The sequence below is a fragment of the Zeugodacus cucurbitae genome, chromosome 6 (genome assembly GCF_028554725.1).
Source record: "Zeugodacus cucurbitae isolate PBARC_wt_2022May chromosome 6, idZeuCucr1.2, whole genome shotgun sequence".
NCBI lineage: Eukaryota > Metazoa > Arthropoda > Insecta > Diptera > Tephritidae > Zeugodacus > Zeugodacus cucurbitae.
Genome location: NC_071671.1, coordinates 22,867,490 through 22,891,317, shown reverse-complemented (window position 1 = coordinate 22,891,317; position 23,828 = coordinate 22,867,490). Strand labels below are relative to the sequence as shown.

Sequence of the window (23,828 nt, the reverse complement as noted above, 5' to 3'; positions counted from 1 at the left end):
AAATAAAATAAAATAAAATAAAATAAAATAAAATAAAATAAAATAAAATAAAATAAAATAAAATAAAATAAAATAAAATAAAATAAAATAAAATAAAATAAAATAAAATAAAATAAAATAAAATAAAATAAAATAGTGTCAAATAACACGACTCTACAAAAATTTTTTCTTTCTTTGTCCTAAAGTTAATTTTATGATTTTCTGATTAATTGTGAACAAAAACAACAAGAAAGTACCATTTCTTTTCGTATAAAGTTTGCTTTTGTTAAAGTTATAGTAATAATACTATATTTGGGGCTAATAAGGAGATAGTACCAATGAACATAAAAGAAAAAGTAAAAGTGTGCACTTTTAAATTATTTTTTACTTTTTTGTAAGTTATTTTGATAGTAAAACTTAATTAAAATGTTTCTTTAAGTGATTTCATTTTCAATTAAAAATTAAAACCACATATTTTAAAAAATATCGTTAAAACGGTGTCCTAATTAAAAGAGCAAACTTTTTCATAGCATATATTTTTTTCGTCTAATTAAGACCTAAACAATGGAAAGCATAATAAATAAAAAGTCAAATGAGATAAAATTAAATGAAGATACAAGAAAGTTAAAAATAAAATAAAATGAACTAAAAAAAATTATTCAAATTCAGTAAAATTTAAATAACTTAAATATACTTAAATGAAGTAAAAAATGTAGTAAGTTAAAAAAAATAAAGAAAAAAATAAATTAATTAAAAAACGAAAAATAGAAAAATCAAAAATCTTTCTATATTTAAAAATATAATAAACTATTGTTTGTAATAATATATGCATATTTTCTTTACAATTCCTTTTAGGTTCTGTCTAACATTATTTCAATAAAAAAATTGGGACAAAAGTTCAATTCAGCTAGCTAAATTTATACTAATTCATGCTATGTAGGTATATGTTTGCTATATTTGAATAAGAGTTAGGCTCTGTGATGGATAATATCAATATTTCTTATCTCTAGGGTTGAATCGTGCTTGGCTAGCAGAACTAAGGGTGTTTATCTAATTCTAATAATAATATTAAATAGTAATTTTATATTGTCTACAATATCATAATTATTACTTCTTTTCCATTAATTTCCTTAATTGTGTTTTTTAAACACCGTGCGCTAACTTTGCCGTTGCGCATACTGCTACGAGCACTACACCGCGCCTGCAACAAATCTGTGCATTTTACAGCTAATGCAGTTGACTTGCTGCCACTTTAAACCACCTCATACGTGGCACAACTGAAGTATACCACGGTACTTCTGGTTAAAATACGACTTTTTACGCACATGCGAAAGCCGCTGAATGCCAACTTTGTCACTCATACGCCACGTTGCACATTTTCATTTGGCTAAAAGTGCGCCAAAGTAACGGCTTTGCGGCGGGCATAATAGAAAAGTGCATATATATATATATAAATGTTTGTGTGTATACATATATACTTATAATGTAATATAACTATGCTGTTTTGTATGTTGAACCGAAGTCATCACATACATACATACACACTCATTCACTTGCAACACAGTTAAATCATTTCTTGTTCGCTTTTATTAAGTTAAAATAGATGACTTTAAATAAATCTTCATTCATCTAACGCTGTCTTAAGAGACGTTGTCGTGCTGCATTTCAGCATTTCAAGGGTCTAAATCTCTCTCATTCGAGGTGCGCTCAAACTTTGAAGCGTGTGCGTTTGCATGTCAGCTTCGCTTGGTTATCCTTGCTCTGCTGGATAATGTATTTATCGCTGTTGTTGTTGCATGAAGTTGCTTTTATTCAACCAGCTGTCTGTCCGTCCGGACTGACTGTCTAGTTGTGGCCTCACTGCTTGCCACTGCCTCTTAGTTTGATGAATTGCTGCGCCATAATTCAGACTCTAAAAAGCTGTTGCCAGCAACAAGAGTTGCCACACTGCAACTAGCAACATGTGTTTGTATGTATTCATTTATGTACATATATACTTGTATTTCATACATTTCTAACGTTACAACATCACTTGTAGCTTACAACGGAGATCAGTTGCCGGGCTCTACTCGAGGCGGGTTGCCCGTTGCAAGTAGATTTGCAATTTCCTGTTGCTTAATTAAAGTGTACAATTTTAATGCGCCGCGTTGAATTGCACAAACTAAATAATAACAAACAAAAACAACAACAAAAAGGCGGAAATAAGGAAAATGGTGCTCAACAACAAGAAGCAAACAAAGCGGATGAGCGCACTGAAAATTGTGGCAGGCAGATGTTGCAAGGCGAGTGCAGCACAAATTAAATAAAAGAAAGTTATAAATGGCTAACGGAAGAGAGGCAGGCGGCTGTCAAACACAAAATGACAAAAATAAATGAAATAAATGCCTGCAAACGCAAAAATATGCAACAAATAACAAATTAACGCCGCCGCATACTGACTGTGGCAGCCACAAAATGGAGTACTAACACAAAATGGGTTGCAAAAAAAAAAATCTACAACCACAAAGCTCTAGCAATGAAATCCCGCAAAAGCACTTAATAATTGCTTTGGTTAGCGCAAAAGTAAGCAGCTTTTCGCTTGCGCTTTTGCTTATGTAACAACAAAGGGGCAAAATTCACGTTGCATAATTTTAGTTGCATGTCACTTGTTGCTATGGTGCCACAAAGCGCTAATGCTTGATGTTACGTTAATAAATGGAGGGGAAAAAAGCACTGGTTTGCGAATTTAAATTTTTTGTTTATTATCTTTTAGGTGTTGAAACTATGAAATTTCGAGAATTTTGTTGCTTAATGGTAATTTTTCTTTTTTAGGGGTTAGTGCTTATTATTTGCAGCCTAAATTTTCATTTATTTATATTTTTTCCGTGTAAAACACTAATTTGTAAATTGGAAAAGCATACTTTTAGGGTAACAAAAATTAAGTAAATATTTGAAAGGAATGATTGAGACAGCAAAGTCGTTTTTTAAATATTACAGAAGACATCCATTGTGCATTAAGTTACTTCAAAAAATCTTTTAGGGGCTCAATCAATGAAATCTCAAGCGTTTTAAAGCAGTTAATGGTAATTTCGTTTTAGGATTTGGGAGTTTGTGATTTACGCTCCTTGTGATCCTTTATATTACATTTTATATAAAACACTTACTGAACAATTTTGCTAGTATACTTGTATGCTTAATTGATTAAATAGTTATATTCATTTAAAAGTATTGATTGCGACAGCAAAGGTAATATTTTACTACCTAAGATACCATGTATTGTTTATTAAGTAAATTTAAAGTATATTTCAGGCGCTCAAGCTATGAGATTCAGAGCAGTAGTTAATGGTAACTCTTTCTTTTTGAGGTATGAAAACTTGTGGTTAATACACTTTATTTTAATTTATGCTAAAATTAAGCAGAACAATTATTTAAAAATTATTATAGCATACTTTTAGGTTCAAGATTCTTTAAATCACATTTCATATTTGTTTAGAACTAATTATTAAGACAACCCAACCATTCTGCTACCGATAAATTTTTAATTTTTGACGTTTTTCGCAGTTAATCTCTTTACTCCGAAATAAAAAAATTAAGTTAATAAAAATTATAAGTAGAGACAGCGATCAACACTTTCACTAACTACAAAAACAAACGCACACAAACAAGTAAAAATATTTGCGCTGCTCGCATTTGCTTTGAGTTACGTCAGCTAAAACAAAAAACCTGTAAAAAACGCTTGCAAGTATGCAAAGCTTAAGCGCGTGTAGTAAACAAAGCAAAGCCTGCGTTAGCCAGTAGTTAGCACTGCAGCTACAAACAAGTGTATATGAAGGTGTGCGTGTATATATAAAGGATTCATTCCTGCAAAGACTGCCCTTAGGCGTATAGCCTTCGCAACAGCCCTGAACTAAACGAGGCAACGCTGTACAACTGGCCTACTCAACTACAAACACACTACGCACTGTTTGTGCATCAGTCATGCAAATATCCGACACGAGAAACTTTGCCGTTGCATAACTGTAGGCGGCTTGGCTTTAACTTTGTGTTGCAAGCACACTGGCGTTTGTGCAAAAAACATACAAACATAGTTGTTTGATATTTTTTTGTTGTGATTTTTTTCGTATTTTTGTTGTAATTTTTTGTTGTATTTTTATTATTTGTTGTTGTTGCTGCTGCCGTTAGTAGTGTTATAGCAGCAATTTACCGCTAAATGTGGCATGTGGCGCAAAGAAAACTAGGTAACAGTAAAGTTGGCAGAAGTGGCAAAAAATAATTGTAGTTTTTCTGCTGTTGTTGTTGTGGGCTGCTGCTTTGCAATATAACTGTAATAGAAATTATTTCAGGGCCAACAAATATGCGTTGGCAACTTTGCTGCGCTTTACCACACTTTGCTTTGATACGATACTTTGTTCTTTGCTGTTGTTATTGTTGTTTTTGATTCGGTCGCCTACAAAGCTTCAAAGCTTAGTAACTTGCAAACTGCCGCTGGTAACCCCCCACTCTACACCCGCTAGTTGCTGTTTATTTGTGTTTGCGTTTTGCATTTCGAGTTTCCCCGCTTTGTGGCACAAAGTTGCTTAACACCTGGCTGCGCGGCTGGCTGCCGCCGCTCCGCTCAGCATGTTGCACTTTTACTTTGCGTATTATTTTTCCATTAGTGTGCTTTTGAAATTAATTACATGGAAAATTGACTTGCAGATTTTCAGTTTGTTTATGTATTTATGTATTTATTTGCTTATTTGTTGTTGTTTGTTTGTGTGGTTTCGCTCTGAGTTGTGGACAAAGTTATCGAAATTTTAAAAATACTCGAAACTCAAGTGGCACGCGGTGTTTCGCGGAAGTTCTTGTTTATTGGTTATAAAGTGGCAATTCGTATAGAAGGATGTTGCAGTGGATGGATTCTGATCGAAATGTATGTACTTATGTGGAGTGATTTTAGAGAGAATCTGTGTAGATTGTGTATTTTTCACGCATGGCCGGTAGCTCAATTGAAATTGCAGTTAGCTTATTAGATTGCTGTATTTACCAAATTCATTGCCTGATGTGAGACAAATTAAATCTGGGATATTAATTGTGTATAGAAGTCTGATTTCTATATTGATTTGGAGCGATTTCTTGGGAATATTCCACTGTTATATCGCAATTATTATACGTTGTACGGCTTTCAGGCAAAAAAAAAAAAAAAAAAAAAATTGAGGCACTTCCTAATTCTAGTTAGAATGATTAAATAATTATGATTAAAAAAGCTGGATTTGGTTAGATAAGATTTCCCTATATCACATTATTGTCTATTTTAGAGAGGATGTCATAAATCATAGAAAGACAACGTAATGCTAGAGACTCATGTACTTTTTGTCAATATAAATTTTAGTCAATTTAACTGATCCATCTAGACAAAGGAGTTGTTATGAGCCTTTTGATTGAACTGTTTCTTTAGAAATCTTTCTATAGAACCTTGCCCTGAAAGTCTAAAAGTTCCAAAATTACTAATAAAATCAGAAAACCCTTGTGAACTTAAGTCTAACAGGTAGGGTAACTAAAATGATATAGGACAGTGCATTGCTACCAAAAATGGTGTGAAGATCTTTCTAATCCAATAGTCAACTGTTCTTTCAGCTTTAATTGTTTTAGAGTTTGAGCTTCAAACCCAACATATTTATAAATCTGTAGAATACTTCAGTCTGATAGAATTGAGCCTTAGAATACCTGGTATTAGAACAACACAAACAATAGCAAATATATATAGAAGAAGAAGAAATAAATGATAGAAGAACATAAAAATATGCTAAAGGAATTTGAGGTTGCTATACAATGCCCTTATTTGTGAAGAGAGGTATAACATATCCTTCATAAGCCACATATTTGAAAATAATCATGATAACGAATCACTTTGAGGAAGAGTAACTTTAAAGAACCCCAGTATGAGAAGCGTATTTTTATAGAACTGTATCTTCAAAGAGATTTCTTTGAAGAACGGAATCTTAAAAAAAACGTGTATTCAAGGCAAGACATCATTAAAGATCTGTATAATTTTAGTTATTTTGTATTTGTAAATATTTTTAAAGTACATTGTCTTTCAAAAGCAATTTGTATGCGGAAACGTATCTCCGTTACATAAAATATTTGTTATTGTTCTTTTCGCGTCGACATTAAATACTCCCGCAAAAATATTTTGGAGCATCCTGTCGAATTAACACTCTTCAACTATTCTGGAATTCGTCAAGTTACTGGGTCGAGATAGATATCAAGAGGACATTATATAGGTCGTAATGCATACTTTAACAATGTCTACCTATATATATAACATGCTTTGACTAAATAAAATTCTGAATAACCACCAGTTAGAACCAACCGTTGAGGAAAGCGTTTTAATAATTTTCTTCCAACTATAGTGAGTTCATATAATTATTTTCATTATAAACTCCGAAGTTTTCTCTAGCTACATTATTAAAGAGATTAAAACATCCCAAACTATTTTCAAGAAATAAAAAATATTTTTTCATAACCAAATACCAAGGGGTTATATACAGTTAGACGGCCGAAAAAAAGTGAATTTTCCAGAATTTTTTTTGAGAAAACTTTTTAATTTATTGATCCAAAAATTTATACACATATTATGGTATCTTTTAACTGTATTTTAAGACTTAGTTTTAGTAAAAATATTTATTTGAAAAAGAGCTACAGAGCTATATCTCGGAATTGGATCATCAGAAATTAAAAAAACCAAACAGATTTCGTTAAAATAGTGTTAAATCTAGTAATTAATAGAAGGAATAAGTAAAATAAAATTTTTTGACAAAATGGCGGTTTCTCAAAAAAAAAAAAAATCGATTTTCACCGAAATTTCGGCCTTAAATTGTTTATAAAAAAAAATATATTTATCGGAGAGAAAAAATCTACGATTAATTACTAAAAAATATATTAAAGAAGGTCGTGTTAAAATTTGAGACTAATCGGTCTAGCCGTTTTCGAGTAATGTTGGTCACCGACTTTGAAAACACCAATTTGAGAAAAACGCGTTTAAAGTTTGGACCTTGTACTTAAAAGCACTCTGAAATGCCTCTTCAAATTTTTCATTTGCTTGTAACTTTGAAAATATTCTCCGGAACGATATGAAATTTTCTGTGTGTATTCTTAAATATATGTACATTAAGAAAATTAAATTTAAAAAAATCGATTTTTTGAAAATTCTAACTGTATATAACCCCTTAATGGAATTGTCTAGTTTGTCTCAAGCATTTAACGGTATTCTTCAAGCAATTTCTACACTTAAACGAAGTATGAGCTAAAGCTAAACTAAAGTGGCAAATTAGTAGACGAAATGACGCGTCAGCCCTCAGAGTTAACGGTATACAGCTAACTAAGCACACCAACAAATTGCAACAAATACCAAAGTGAAGGCTCAAAATAAACAAAATATCGAGCAAAAAGTAAACTAAAAGCAGCAGAGTAAAGCAAAAACGCTATTAATGCTGCTAAAAGCTGCTAAGCGAGCGGAAAAGGGTGAACGGCAGCATATTAAAAGTCAGAGGTTGTGTGTGTGTGCAGCTCAGGTGAAGTCAAAGGATATGCGCACATACCTGCCTGCCTACAAGCCAGCCAGCTAGCCTAACTTGATACAAGCGAAAGCGTTGAACGTGCCGTTAAGTGCGACGCATAAATATTTATGCAAATGCGTTAATGGAAATCCGTTGAATGAAATATCTATACAATTATGTATGCAGGTGGGTGCTATGTGAACAGTGCTGTGCTATGCTATGTTGTGTTGTGTTTACTTTTATATATGTATAGATGAATGTGTTAGGCTAACAGAACGTGTGCAGACATTGATGTTAAGCGGGTGATGTATATATATATATAGACTGTATATATAAGCATGTATGTGTATATATAAATAAAGCTATCGCTTGCAAATTCCAGTGGAATGGCATAAGCCCATTACAAATATGACACCTCAAATATGGTAGTGGAGAGGGTGAGAGAACGAATGTGGAAATGAGTGCGTATGTATGTAAGCAATAGCCGACAGACAACCGTTACCAAAAGCTGCCTTGATTATCCCGGGTAGTTAGCGACACAGACAGACAGACAGAAATTTCGCTTTTTTGAGTGTCTTTTGCATGACTGTTGCCAGGCAACGGCGTGAGGTGTGTAGATGATGATGCACTAATAGGTGTCTCTCTCGGTGTCTGCGAAATATCAAACAGAATATGAAGTTAATTTTTATGACGCGTCAAAATTGCTTTGTACAGTACTTTTTTTTTGTGGGCGGCTGACTGAGGGTGCTTGTGTGTAGTATTCAGCGCTCAATTTGGCGACTGTTCAATGTATACACATTACATTTTGTTTCTGTACTATGTGTTGCCGTTAATTGCTGTTGTAATTTATGTGACTACACTCAAGTGAAATTTATACAGTTTGAACAAAGTGTTTGTAAGGTGAAAGTGGAAGTGCTAATTGTTGCAAGCAAACTCACACAGAAAATATATCACCATATATTAAACAGATTTTCAAATTGTATAAATTAATCTCAGTTATTGTAGCTTTTTTTTCGCCTTGCAAAATATCATTTTGCATTCTCTTTGTGAATAATTCATTGAGACGGCATTATGAGCATTCTCATTTTGTAAAAATAAAAAATATACAAGAAACTCATTCTGATTATAAAAAGTTATTAAAGAAATTTAGTAGTAATACTTAAAAAAAAAAACTGTAAAAAAAGACACGAATAAATCTAACATTTATCCCTACATAGCCCATCCTAATGAGCAAGTATTTACTTGCGTTATGATATCACAATTATTCTTCGGTCTTTAAATCATAACTCACTTTTACTTGACAATTTAACTTTCTGTTCCACAGCGATCGATTATAAAGACATAATTATGTATTACAATTTAGGCACACTTTAAAATGGCAAATCTGTCACGATTCTCTAAAAATGGTTTCAAATTTCATAGAAATTTTCTTGTTCCATTGATGATAATCTATACTATAATACTATTATAAATAAACTACTGTGCCGATTTCAAAAATTCTTTCACCATTGTTAAGCTACATTCACCCCGAGTAACATAGGCTATATTTTTTGCAATAATCTCAACTTGAGGGAAATAGTTCCCAGGTGAGGGTATCAAAAAGACTCCGTAATGGAGAATCTTAATCTGAAACTGATAATCGTCTTGCAAGTCATTCTCTTTGCATCGCAATCGTGTGCCAGAGAGTCGAGTAGCGAGCGCTCGCAGCTGCTTGCCGAACAAAATTTCAAAACCTTCCAAGTACGCACGTGAGAGTCGAGTACGGAATGTCCGATGCACACAAGAACAAAAGCGTTCTGAGTGTTCCTAACGCCTTCATAATTAGAGAGGAAGACAAGGGACACAAAAGACTAGTGGTCGTAATCAAGTTTTAGCTCATTGCAAATAAAATATAATTTCATGTTCGAATTTTCCTCATTTTACTTTTTTTGAATGAACTCACTCAAGAAACCGGAAAGTACATACATCTACATATAATATATGGGAGAGTATGTAAAAGTGAGTATAAACTTATAACTTTTGAAATGTTTGTTTAAACCTGTGCGAAGCCGGAGCAGTCTGCTAGTATTCTATAATATCATAAACGAAATGTCTAATACAAAATTTTTACTTATTAGACAATCTTCAGACTTCATTTATAAGTGAGAAGTACCAAGACCTTCATATATATATAATCCAAATATAATATACATAAATATGTGCGAGGTTCTGTTGCCACCATACATTATGCTTAATCACTGCCATGTTATCTGCGCAATTAAATGCATTACTTATTGATAATTCAAATTTTCTAGCAGTCTATAGATGTATATTTGTGTACTAAATTCCGCTCTTATATGCAGAAGACTTTGCATAATTTACGCGCGCATAAATTGAAAGCGATTTGCGTAATTATACATATGAAGTGCTGTAAATTTTCAATGTAAATTTTATTAGGCGAGGAGTTTAACAATATTTCCCGCACAAATGTGTAGTTACATAACATTGTGGACTATAAATATATTAAAATAATATAAATAAATTCCGAGGTGTAAGATGAGATTTTGCTTCTGATCGGAAATAGGGAAAATAAGTCTAAAGGTGATCACATAACCTCCAAAAGTATCTCAAAAATAAAATAAAGTTTAAAATCATTGGAAACAATTATTAACCCTTCTGTGATATATTTGTACAAAATTTACATATCTCTGACTATAGTAAAAATTTTTAAAATAAATGTTATTACTCTTGTTGAAGAATTCAACTAAAATTTGTTTTCATGAAATGAGTCTAATACTAGTTCTCTCTAGGCTTGATCTACATATCTATCTATCTAAATTTTCACATTTTTGCGGTAGCAAGTAGTGCGTGAAACGCCTAAGCGCAACAATTAATTGAAAAGGTAAATGTCTGACCAAATTTTCACACTGCGAATTATGCATGATTAATTTTTATATATAGGCAAATACGCTCGAATATTTGTGAGTGTAAGTGAATTTAATACAATCTGCTCATTCACTTCTACAAATTTGTATACTTAAAAACTACGCATGTTTGCATTTATTGTTGTTCTTATTATAATTTTTATTGTTGTTTTATGTAAAATTATGCAAAAATGAGTGTGAATGTAAGTATAGCTTTCATATTAGAATTCACATATCGATGGGTTGTCGTGCGAGCGCCTAAAAAGCGACAGTGATGATAGGCAAATAAGTGAAGAAGCCTATAAGTGAAGATAACAGGCATCTTATTAGTATATTTAGAATATGATGGTCTACTTTTGGTGTTATATAATGAAATATACATATATTTTGCTATATCATAATTGGTTTAATTAATTAAGGCATATTTCTAGGCGATTTACCTCCGCTTTCAACTCCTTTCATTTTTTAATTCAGACTTTCGACTAAAAATTTAATGTATTAATAGTATTATTCATAATGTGGCATAATATATAATACAATACAATATTTACTTCTCCGAAGCATGTTTGTTATCAGTAGCTCTTCTTTGATAACGTAAAAAAATATGTATTTGATGGGTTCAGCAGGGCGTATGAGCGCCATTTTAAAATGGGGTAGTGAAAGAGTTCCTTGCTTCTAAAAAAAGGTTAAATACTGCGAATAGAAAAACAACAATATACTATAAAACCTCTATAAGTTAACAGATGATTACTTCTGCTGGTCTACAAAAAAAATTGCGAAGCGAACCCCAACTGAATTACAATAAATGTACAAAAAAATTAGAGCAATCTATTTGTATGACCACAAGGCGTATTTGTTCTGGTTTTAAAAAATTAGTGAAGATTTTAGCATATGCAAATCAAAACAGTGAGTTCTGCCATACACACAGTAGCTACCATTTGAAGCACCAAACTAACACAAGCAAATGGAGCACAGCAGACTGGCAGACCACCTACGTCTACTGCGAGCAACAACGTGCACTTGTTGCATGACACCGCAAGCAAATTCAATTATCTGTGCAAATATTATGCAAATAGTGAAATCTTTGCTGCGCGCAGAAGCAAATACATATCTACAAGTAGATACGCGAATCAGCAAGCAGATGCCTCCATATTCACATACATACTTAGACGCGGCTGGGTTTTCTCAGCAAAAGATTTGAATATCTGCGCGCAAATCGTCAGCAGACAAGGCAGACAACAATAACAGGCTGGGAACAAATTGCGCGGCGCAACAACAATAAGAAATATACGAAGTTATAAGTATGTGTGGTGGAGAGTGGCAGACAGAGGACAAGCGAGCTAAACTGAGAGGGCAAATAGTGCTTTTATGCCACGTAACTGCGCTTCTCAGACAGTATACTTCGGAAGTAGCGGTATATAGTATATGGCGTAATGCATTCAAGCGCCCAAATGTATGCTAACAAAAACAGCAGCAATGCCCTTTGGTAAATACACATGCCATGCCACGGAGCGTATGCGTCAAAAAACGCTGTTGTATTCAGAGTTGTAGCAATCGGATTTTGCATTGCTTTCGGCGTTGTTTTTGTTGTTGTTAGTGCTTACAGTGATTTCTTGGTTTTGGTTTGGGTTTTTTGTGCGCTACTTTACTTGCGTTCCTTGAAGATTTCGTGCGCTCGCAAATGTGCTGCGAACCGGAAGCGGAAATAAGCGCGCGAGCGGCATGTTAACTCGTCATGGGCTTGCCACTGCAATTGAACTGCTCTGCTCGGCGGTTGTATGAGTGTCTGTGTATACTGTTATATGCCAAATTTTCCAAAGCATTCTTGTGTACGGGTTAGCTGCTTGTGTGGTGCTGTTTGTGTCTGCCTTTTTTCGCCACTTATGCAAATTGAACGAGGAAAATGCTTGAAAATTGAAAATTACTTGCAACTTGTCGATTGAATTTTTTCTGTGTGTGCGTTGTTGTGCCGGCCGCAGGCAAGCGTACAAAAGAGGTTGAGCAATTGAAAACAGTGGTTAAGAAGTGATTGTGAAGATAGGGTTATGGAGAAAAATAAAAATTAAATTGAATAGAAATGAAGTTAAGCTGAACTCAAATTTCTAAAATTAAGTTTTAGTAATCAAAATTTAAATTTCTTTGCAGATTTTGTGAAAAAATTTAAATAATAATTAAGGCATATAATAAGAATCATAGATATAATATCCCTAATTGTAATGGTTCAAGATAAAAACTACATACTTATATACAGATAATTTTTAAGTTAAAATCACATACAAAGCATATCTTGAGACTTATTCTCATGTCAGTTGACACTAAAGCGTGTTTTTTAGACATAGGATTTTCAAGATGAAATAATTTATAATTTAATGTTTTGGCTAAGAATTTTGCTTTATTATATATATAAGAACTTGTTATTTGTTTTAAAATTATTTCGTCAAGTGACCGTCGAATAAATTCCAGCCGTCAGACCCAATTCGACCAGCAATTTTTGCATCAACTGTATGTCAGAAATAAACGTTGTTAGAGAGTATGTTTATTTATTATGAAATGGTAAACCAGATTGAACCAACTACGAAAATGAAATACCAGTTATGTAATCGGAACGGCCTCGGACTTTTATGTGACCAAGGAATGTAATATCGGCAGCATTCCTCAAAACTTTTTGGAGAATGTTTTGTGCCGTTATAATAACAACAATAATTTCTATATATTTCTTCCTAAAGTCTACTTCTTTCCTCAATGAGCCATTTTTTTCACAAAGGAAGCCAAATTAGAGAGCTCAAAATAGGTATTGCTACTTCAAAGATAGATGATTATAATGTTTTATCAAACAGTCGAAGCTGTGACCTTAGCGTTAAATTATGCCGCTATCTCTGGACAATGATGCATATTTTTAAAGGGTTCAATTAAAGTATATTTTTTTTTACAAAATAATTCTAATAATTTTTAATACACTTTAATAAAAAAATAATTCCCCAAACACATTTTTAATCATCTTAATACACTTAAAGCAAATATTTCCATATATTTTCAACGTTCTTTAATTTTTCTAATAAACGTTTCTGATATCAAGTCAACTAAAGATAAAATTCCTGCCACTTCCCCCAACTCATTAAAGACACCACTACACATGCTTGCATTTCAATTACCAGTAATGAAACATACCAAAAATGTCATGTTTGCCATTTATATGCCCATCAGTTGTTGACAGCTGTTTAGTAAACAGACGTACTCGGAATATAACAATATTGCCAGTTACACATATGTATGGTGTAATATTACCCAAAGGACATTTAGCATATCATCAGGCGCAAAGGAAAATGAAATATTTGAATGCCAGCTAAAATGCATAGACAGCGGAGTGTGTGCGAAACGCGCTGAGGCGCGAATGAACATTAAAACACATTGAACCGACGACGTTGAGTGTCAATGTTGAGGGCAAGGCAGTCTTACAATGGAATGAATGTAAGATATGCAAGGACGCTGGCGCTGAAAGACAGTTGGCAGACGGCATGCAGACAAACGAAGAAATGAAGCAGTAGATTGTTAGCTGTGAGACAAGGTGGTGGAACAGTCATACATATGAGTTTATGAGCTCTTCTGCGTATGAAAATATTTATCTCTCTATGTATGTGTGTGTATGTGGTGCGTCGTGGCAAAGGCAGACAAACAATCATACACAAGACTTAATCGCAAATCAACTTGGGATGCATCAATACGCGCAGCAGAAATTCAGAAATTACACACACAACACGATTTGGTGGAACAACGTAGTTGAGTAGAGAGAGAGACTCACTCTCTTTCTGTTTGTGTGAGTTTGAGGTTGAACATTGGCAGCTGATTGAACATATGGTTTATATATCAAAGCATTGGTTAAGCGTTGGTGTTGGCAAGACATCAGATCAAATGCAGGCAAACCACGCTTCTCCTGTCTTTAAAGTATAATATATGTATATGTGTTTGCAACTGAAGCCATAACCACTACAATAACACTTCAAGACACTCGCTGACTTGCCACGCTGTTCACGTATGTTGCTTGTGCCTGCATATGTATGCTGTGCTTTTTCTTTTGTGCTTTGCATATGAAAATTTCACCCCAGAGAAATTATTGAATTATTTGCATGATTTGATTGCTTGATTTGTTGTGCTCAGCTGCATATACTGCCTGCTACTGTGCTGAGTTATATCAATATATATAAATATATTGCTATGATTTTCTGTTTGCTTCACTGCACGTGAGGCACTGATATGTTCAGTGAATAGTTACAAGTATTTAAATGATGACAGTTACACGACAAAGGTCGGCGAGCGATCAAGTGTTGGACAATTATGTCCGAATTTGATAAATGAGAAATTACCAGTAGTCTGTTGAGACGCTGTATGGCAAATACAGGAGACTAGCAGCAAGTATTTTGACAGGTAATGATATTATGACAAAAATGTTTAGTACATTTACCTTTAAATAACTCTTAATTGAGCAAATTTATGCATCTTTCTGCAACTCTCTGCATTTTCATAAGTTTACATAGTTTTATATGGTTCTTCATAAGACCTGTAACACAGTAAAAAATTATTTCTTCAACTTACCTCGAATCAATGCGATTGAGATGATCCAAACGATTCAAATGCAATTCACGCAAGTGAAATAGGTTCATGAAAGCCACCGCTGGCAGTTGTGTAAAACGATTACCGCTCAACGATAAATAGGTTAGATTCGATAACTTTGAGAGCTGTTGTGTAGGCACCATCTGTGGAGGAGAAGAAAAAATATTTTAATTTTAATTTTGAAGATTTATTTACTAAGAAATACGATTGTTTTTTTAATAAAGTATAGCTATGATTTGAAGTAGGCCAAATAATATTCTATTATAAATCGATAAATATCGATATTTCGTCATACAATATTAATTAAAATATTTATATATTCATTTTGTATGTATGTATTTGCAAAGAAATAAAATATTTGTAGTAATAAAGAGAATGATTTGATTTGGGAGAGCCAACAATATTCCACTATAAATTGCTAAAATTCGATAATTCGCTAAATAATCGATAATGTCAAGCAACCACTGTCGTTCTGCATACCAATATAATAATTATTTTTCTACTCAAACCTCATACCATTTTCAGAATATTGAAATTGTTTACTTAGTAATCTCATGAAAACGCATGAAAGAAAATGTACAGCTGGAAGTTGAAACTCATAATTTATACTTTTAAAAACTAAGAAAAAGCGTTCTTAGCAACATTTGAAATTTATATACTACAAACCTTTATTTGATATCTTGAATGTCACTGTTCTTGCACTATATTTTCTACCTTGAATACACCTCACCACTATATGTATGCTTGTGTGACACATGATCCATTTGTGGAATAATGAATTTGCCAAACCACTATATGAGTCGAGTGATTGATTACCACCGCAATTTCCAATAATTATTTTGCACTACTGCACTCACGCAGTCACAATTTCGCAATCTTCATGCAACAACTGAAGTGAAGTTGTGGTCTGAAGATTGCATTTAATGCAGTAAGGTGAAGTAATATAAGGTAGATGCATATATAGCTATATCCAACTGTATATAGTATGTGGAAATGCAAATATAAATATATCAGCAGTAAAGCAATCAGGCAGGCAATCAATATACCGAAATATTTATTCACAGATATATATATGTATATATATCCTGATATCCTTCTTTTGCCATGCTCCTCCTACGTAGGTAAGCAATATACCATAATTTGATTGATTGAAATGGAAATTCGTGTTTGATTAGTGTGCATTGGAATGCAATAAGCAGCATCTTTTGGCAATGCCATACTGATGGAGTATGATAATGAATTGTATATAGAGTATGAGTGAGTGCAAATATACTTATGATTATGCAAATAGAACTTGAAGAAGCCAAAAGATGAATGAGGGAAAAGCAAAACGTAAAAAATATAGCCAAAATAAAAAAGTGAAATGTTATATGAAGTTGAATTAGTTGCTGTTGAGAAGCTTAATGAGACCAGTAAGACAATGAGTACATATTATGCATTGCATTCGTTAAAACATTGATAATATTCTTCATATTTATTCTGACACATCTCATTACCCATATTTTAGCAAGTAATTTTAATTTAATATAAGATTAGTACACCGCTCATACGTCGTATTATATTTAATTTTTCATATCTCAAATTTAAAATTAATTATACTTGAAAGACTCTTAATAATTAACATCGCATTCTACTTTCCTCCAGTAATGAAAAAATGTCATTTCAACCTTCATACAACACTCATAACACTTCATACGCCAGGCAGTGTTTCGGCTTGAAAAAGCCAAAAGGTGAATGAGGGAAAAGCAAAAAGTAAAAAATTATGTCCAACAAAAAAAAAGTCAAATATTATATGAAGTTGAATCAGTTGATGTTGAGAATCTTAATGAGACTACAGTAAGACAAGTATAATTTCTTAATTTTCATATCTCAAATTTATAATAAAAATGCATAATTAATTATAATATAAAGCCTTTTAATATTTTACATCGCATGCTACTTTCCTCAAATAGTGAAAAAAATGTAATTTCAACCTTCACATATCTTACACCTTCATACAACGCTCACAGCACTTCACACGCCAGTCAGTGGTACGCCATGTCGTATGCGCAACCACTTCACTTTTGTTATTAAGTGCTGCCCATTTGAGTTGACAAGCTACGCTAAAGCATAGTACTCATAGTTCTATTAGTGCTAGTACGTGTGCTGCCATCGCGATATTATAGCTGTATAATTAATGTTTTTGCTGTTATTGTTGTTGTAAGCGCTTTTAGTGGCTTGCGTTGGCATTTGAATGTGCATTTTAAGGTTGTGCAATAAATTATGTGTGCACTCGACACGATATTGCTGACATTGCAGCCAAGACAGACTAGGTGGTTGTTAAGTGAAAATCGATGGCGGACAGCCAGAGATGCCACAGTTCATTTGTTAATAAGGAAATTACAGTAAATGTAAATTTTCTATGAATGATTTGTGGTCGGTTGATATAGGAATAATAAATGAAATGCTGAAACAGCTACTGGTGTGATACAGCTTCAGTTTTACAATTTTTAAAAATTGTATATACTATTGCTATAAATAAATATTATTTACACTAATTTCCTCATTTAATTCGCTTTCGCACCATTAAATATGCCACTAAATAATTCAATGCATTTGAAGCTTGCTTTTCCATTGAAACCAAAAATGTCAACCGCATTTAACTGTCACTCAGCATGTGCACTATTGTATTATTTAAGGCGACTGTCAACGTCTGATGCATATTGCAGAAAGACGGAGAGCGAAAGAAGAAAGTAAAATGCATAGCTAACCGATATATATATTTACATATATAGCTATGCTGCTTGTGTAAGGTTACTCAGCGGAGGAAAAGCAAAAATTACGTGAAAAAATTTGAAAATATGACAAAAAAACATAAAAATATTATATGAAAGATATGGATATGCTTATTTAAATGAAAAAGAATAAAAAGAATTAAATATGGAAAGGAATTTACAAAAAACATCAACATCTCTTCGCAGCGAAGAAAATTTAAATAGAGTAATATGTATTTTTTATTTGCAAAATTTATTAAATTTTTATCCTAAAAGCGAAGTGTGAAAAAAAATTACAATTTTATTTTCTTATAAAAATCCGTTATAACAACAAGCACTTTTTGCCAAAATTTTGTAAAAAAAAATTATGAAAACCATAAAACCTGCATGATTTTGTACTACATAATAAAATTTGATTCAATTTAGTAATTTCTTTAAAAAAATTATCTGAAACCGACAGAGACAAGAGAGATTTTAATAAAATTGAGCAAAAAAAATTATTTATGTAATGGAAGGAGAATAGAAGCGAAGTAGCGTATATAAGGCAAAGAAAAATGAACAAAAGAGTGACCTTTAAAATGAAACACGCAACGCTGAATGCTTTTAAATGAATTATGTATGCAAACAGCTCGAGATAAAATAGTTTCTTTATGCATTTTGCATACTTTTGGGGATTAAAAATAGTTGCTTTTATTATTTAATAAGAGATACTTAAGGTAAAGCTGAAAAATTAATGCAACTTGTAAGCATTTGTAAGCATAGCATCACCAAAAGTATGCAATTCATTTTTATTAAAATTGTAAAATATGCTAAATGTGAAATGCTTAAAAGAATAAAAAAAGAATAATAAATAAATAATAATTTTGCAAATTTAAAGTGATATGAACTTTTTCGTATATGCCAAGTATGAATATTTCATTAACAAACCAAATGTATACTTCTATTTCATTAAAATAGAAATGTCAAAAATGTACATATATTAATCAGGCGGTATAAATTTATCCAAAAATTTAATATAAGAAAAATTTGCAACTTAGCTTAAAACTCATTTCATAAAATTACATGTTGCCTACCTCTAGGAGCCAATACATAAAGTTCTGTTCAATTTAATGACATAAGTTTAACGCAAAAGTTAAAAGCAATCTTTACGTGTTTAGTATCAAATGTTAAAATTGTATGTACAAACTTGAATTCTAAGTTAATTGTACGACTTGAGCCATCAGTTTCTTATGGCATATGAAGCTGAATGAAACAGAAATTTTCTATTTTCCAGATCAGTAATGAAGAATCGCTGAATCTACGCGTTCTTCACTGAATACTATTGAATCTGTGAATTAGTAGAACTCCAAAGATAAATATCTGTTTACAAAAGTATTGTTTACTCAACATATAACTAAATAACTTGGCAATCGATAAAAACTTCGGCTCAATGCTGATGTGTAAATACTAAATAATTTATATTATATAATATTTTTTTCCTTTTTCGTTTTTTTCAATTTCGCCGTCTCACACTTACCGTCAAATTGTTATCAGCCAAATTGAGATGCTTCAACGCCGTCAGACCCTCGAAAGCGCTCAAATCCAACTCGGATATCACATTGCCACGCAGCGTCAGCATGACCAACTCACGCAGCCCCTCGAAACTATCATTACGCACATATTCCACCAGATTGTCGGATAAATCCAGCGATTTGAGCGCATGCAAATGCTGCAAATTATTCGATGGCACATCCAACAGCTGATTATTCTTGAATATCAATATCTCCAACGATATCATATTGTGAAAGCAATTATCCTCCAAACTCACAATATTATTATTGGTCAAATCGAGTTTAATCAACGACGTGAGATCACTCATGGCGCTGGCGTCGGCCACTTCAATGCGATTATAACTCAAATCGAGCACCAGCAAATTACTCAGCCCTTTAAAGGCGTCCTTTTGCAGCGCGCTCACCGAATTGCGACTCAAATTCAGTGTGCGCATATCATTTTGATATTCGAAATTTTTTGAACCCAACTTATCGATCAGATTCTGCGACAAATCGATCACTTCGAGTTTCATATAAAATGGCAGCGTAAATTCGAGACTACGTATACGATTGCGCGTCAAATTGATGTATTTCGTTTCCGGATTCAGCTGGATGGGCACATCTTCGAGTGCGGCGTCCACACAGTAGGCATGACTGTTCGCATCCACGTTGAGGCACTGACATTTTGAGGGGCAGAAGGCTTGCGTTTGCGTCACAAAACTCAGCAGTGTGAGTGTGCAGAGCAACATTATTGTTGTTATTGTTCTCCAACTAGTTGTTGTTGTTGCTCTGTTTTGCCTCTGATTTCGGTGGTTTTGTGCGTTGCTCAGCGTATTTGTTGTAGTTCTTTTGTTGTTTTGTGTAGCCTTCGCTTTTGTCCATCTCACTGGACTTGTGCAAACTGTTTGTGTGCCCATTTTATTTGTTGTTGCTTTGCTTTGATAGGGTATGCCTGTCATGTACAGTGGGCACATTTGTGCTTTTGTATATATGTATATGTTTTTTGTTTCTTTTATTTGGCTCTGCTTAGTTCAGGCGCATGCTGGATGCTGAAAAAATGGAGAAAGAATTTTTTATTTATTGTTTTTATTTAATTTAATTTTATTTTTAATATTTACATAGAATTGTAATCTATCGTTATTTTTTATTTTTAAATGTTTCTATAAATATTATTCATTTTTTTAATTTTTTAATAAAAAATAATATTTTTTTACTTTAAAATATTAATTTTTTTATAAAAAATTATTTAATTAAACAAGGTCCGAATAAATATCAGTTAATATTTGAAAAAAAAAATAATGAATATCAAGTTTTTGAGAACAATTGAGAACTTTTGTGAGCATCCAAAGAGTACGGACGTGCTTTAATGCGCTCCGTGATTTAATTGAATTATTAAAAGCAAATAAAATTAAATAACAGAACAACTGTACTGTGGAAAACCAAAAGCTAAACATAAAAAAAAACAAAAATAATACTAAAACAAAAAAGTTTACAAACAATAAAAATAAATAATAATATTTATTTTGAATAATTATTTCGATTTTATGAACGGCTTTTGAAGCTACTAAAGGATTGGTATGCCAAAAACTGCCTGGAGAGAAACTCTTAAGTCTTATATGGAGCCATAGCTACTAAAAGTATTAAAGAATAATGCAGTATGGTGTGGAAAATATTCTAACGTCAGATTTTTATAAGAATGCAGTTCATCAACACTCGTTCAAGATTTTATTTAAAAATTTTAATTCAAAAAAATTCTAAAAGGGAGGAGGAAATATTTTTACCTTTTCAACCGGCAAATATATCGAGACAAAGTGAATTTAAGCACCAACTGCATTAACGAATTTCTATGTCTTTTGTAGTATATTGTTTTAGTCCGCTTATAATGTTTCTAACAAGTATAGTTACTACTGAAGTTTAGTATTTTAAAATTTAATTGAATACTTCACTTAATTATGTTGAATTATTTTTCTGGTATAATTTACTAAATAACAGCCTTATATTGGCAAATAAATTTATCAAGTAAATTAAAAAATATTTTTCAATAAATTTCAACATGTTGCTCATACGCCCCACCACACGGCTAGCATATAAAAACCATGCAAGCTAAAAGAATAAACGACAGTGGGAAATAACTCAAACTGAGTGCTTAATAATGTTACATTATCAATGAAAAATACATCCTTAATTCCACTTAAAACAGTTTCAAGTAGCACTAAATCTAAAATATATGATTTTTGTATATTTTTGACAAAGATATAAGCTCTTCAAAGACATACAAATTTAGCTAAAAACAAAAAAATTATAATATTAATTCAATACATTGCATAAATCGATTGTCAAATGCTTAAAATTTATGTTAAATTCAATCCTACACACCTCACCAACAGTTGCCCCTAGTAATATTTGGCTTTCCAAATCAGCACAAAGCGAAAACTGTTGTACAAATTTTGGTTCCTCCATTCCAACCAACACACAATTTAACTCAATTGCTCGCACAAGAAGTTGCTCACTTTAACCACAATGCTTTTGCGCTTTTGCGCAACCCTCTTAGGGCAGCAAATAAAAATGAAATGTTGGCAAGCTATAAAAGTACTAAAAACGACATTTTTGACGAAACTTTTTCACATGCGAAAATAAGAAAAATATCTGTTTACCACGCCAATAAAACATACGTGTAAATTATTAAACACGCATATACGCACAAGCGAGGTTGAGAAAGTTTTGCGCACATATACTTGCAGTAGTAATAGTATATGACTTTGTGTGACGCATGACGGGGCGTATGAGTAACCAAAAATTAAAAAAAAGTAAAAAATATACAGAAAACAAGCGAAAGTTGTAGTTGAATGCAAATTGAGGTACAGTAGAGGGAAAGCATAAAAACAAAGCTTTGAAATGCCAAAAAGGGGCAAAAGCCAGGCTTATTTTGGTACTCATACTTTGAGTCAAAGCGATTAAAACGTGAAAGTTCTCACGAAAAAGTGCATTTTAAACACGCTAGAAAGGCCTATAAAAGCCTAGAAGTGCAATTACATAGGGTTACTCAGAATTTCAGCGACGCTTCAAAACCGAGGGGTAAAAGGCTTTGATGTTTCTGTAGTAACTCTTTTACTGCCAGCTTATGAAATTTCGGTTTCTCGCCGCAAAAATTATTAACAAACGCCTTTTTGCGGCTTCTACGAAAGGTAAATTTATTGAGTATATCATTTCCTTTTTGATTGTTTGTGAATTTGTTTTATATTGTGCTCTTACTTTTTACGTGGTTGCAAACTTTTCCCCAAACTTTTTACTGCTTTTTAGTTTACCTTTTTTTATTTCTTGGAAATCTTTGCTTACTTCTCATAAACTTTATGTACTTTTCACATATTTTACTACATATGCTGGCTCACAAGTAATTCTAGTACAACCATTGCGGTGGTTAAGGTTTGCTTTGGGAATTTTAAACGCAAAGGTATAAAGTATAATGAAGAGTGAAATTTATAAGGAAGTGCTTGACTACTTGTGCCTGAATGTGGTATATTTATGTGAAGTTGAGTAGAGATTTTCAGTATATTAACTGAAGAAATTTTTTTTCAGAGAATAATAATTTTTAATATTTTTAAACAATTTTGTATGGCATTTTATTTATTTCATTAATATTAAGAGCTGATAGCGGTGAAGAGCTGATAAGGTGTATGCTTTTTTGAGGAATAAGGTCGGAAGAAAGCATGCCCGACGATAGGAATCTCAGTGTACTCTCTCCAATCCACAAGAGGGGAGACCCCACAATCTGCCCCAATTACCGTGGGATAAGCCTTCTTAACATCGCTTATAAGGTTCTATTGAACGTACTGTGTGAAAGACTAAAGCCCACCGTTAACTAACTGATAGGACCTTATCAGTGTGGCTTTAGTCCTGAAAAATCCACAACTGACCAGATATTCACCATTCGCGAAATCTTGGAGAAGACCCGTGAAAAGAGGATCGACACACACCACCTTTTTGACGATTTTAAAGCTGCTTTCGACAGCACGAAAAGGTGCTGCCTTTACGCCGCGATGTCTGAATTTGGTATCTCCGCAATACTAATACGGCTATGTAAGTTGACGTTGAGCAACACCAAAAGCTCCGTCAGGATCGGGAAGAAGTGTACAGCTGCTGGCGTTCGCCGATGATATCGATATCATTGGAAACAACACCCGCGCCGTTAGTTCTGCTTTTTCCAGACTGGATAAGGAAGACGAAATATCTCCTGTCATCAAACAAACAGACAGCGCATTCGCGTCTTGGCTCCCGCGGCACTGTTGACAGTCATAACTTTGAAGTCGTAGATAATTTGGTATACCTGAGAATCAGCATCAACAACACCAACAATGTCAGCCTTGAAATCCAGTGCAGAATCACTCTTGCCAACAGGTGCTACTATGGACTAAGTAGGCAATTGAAAAGTAAAGTCCTCTCTCGACGAACAAAAACCAAACTCTACAAGTCTCTCATCATTCCCGTCCTACTTTACGGTGCAGAAGCGTGGACGATGTCAACATCCGATGAGACGGCACT

General features: G+C 33.0%; 1 protein-coding gene across 8 annotated transcripts in view; it reads right to left on the bottom strand.

Annotated features, from left to right (window-relative positions):
* Window positions 1-23,828, bottom strand: part of Igfals_6 (nyctalopin) — a 213,783-nt gene that overhangs the window by 4,587 nt on the left and 185,368 nt on the right. For all 8 annotated transcript variants that reach the window (XM_054233269.1, XM_054233264.1, XM_054233266.1 and 5 more), the window contains 2 exons: window positions 19,277-20,338; window positions 14,990-15,150 (listed from right to left, as the gene is read on the bottom strand). In XM_054233269.1, the coding sequence (XP_054089244.1) occupies window positions 14,990-15,150; window positions 19,277-20,263 (1,148 nt within the window). In that variant the 5' untranslated portion in view covers window positions 20,264-20,338. The remainder of the gene's footprint in view (window positions 1-14,989; window positions 15,151-19,276; window positions 20,339-23,828) is intronic.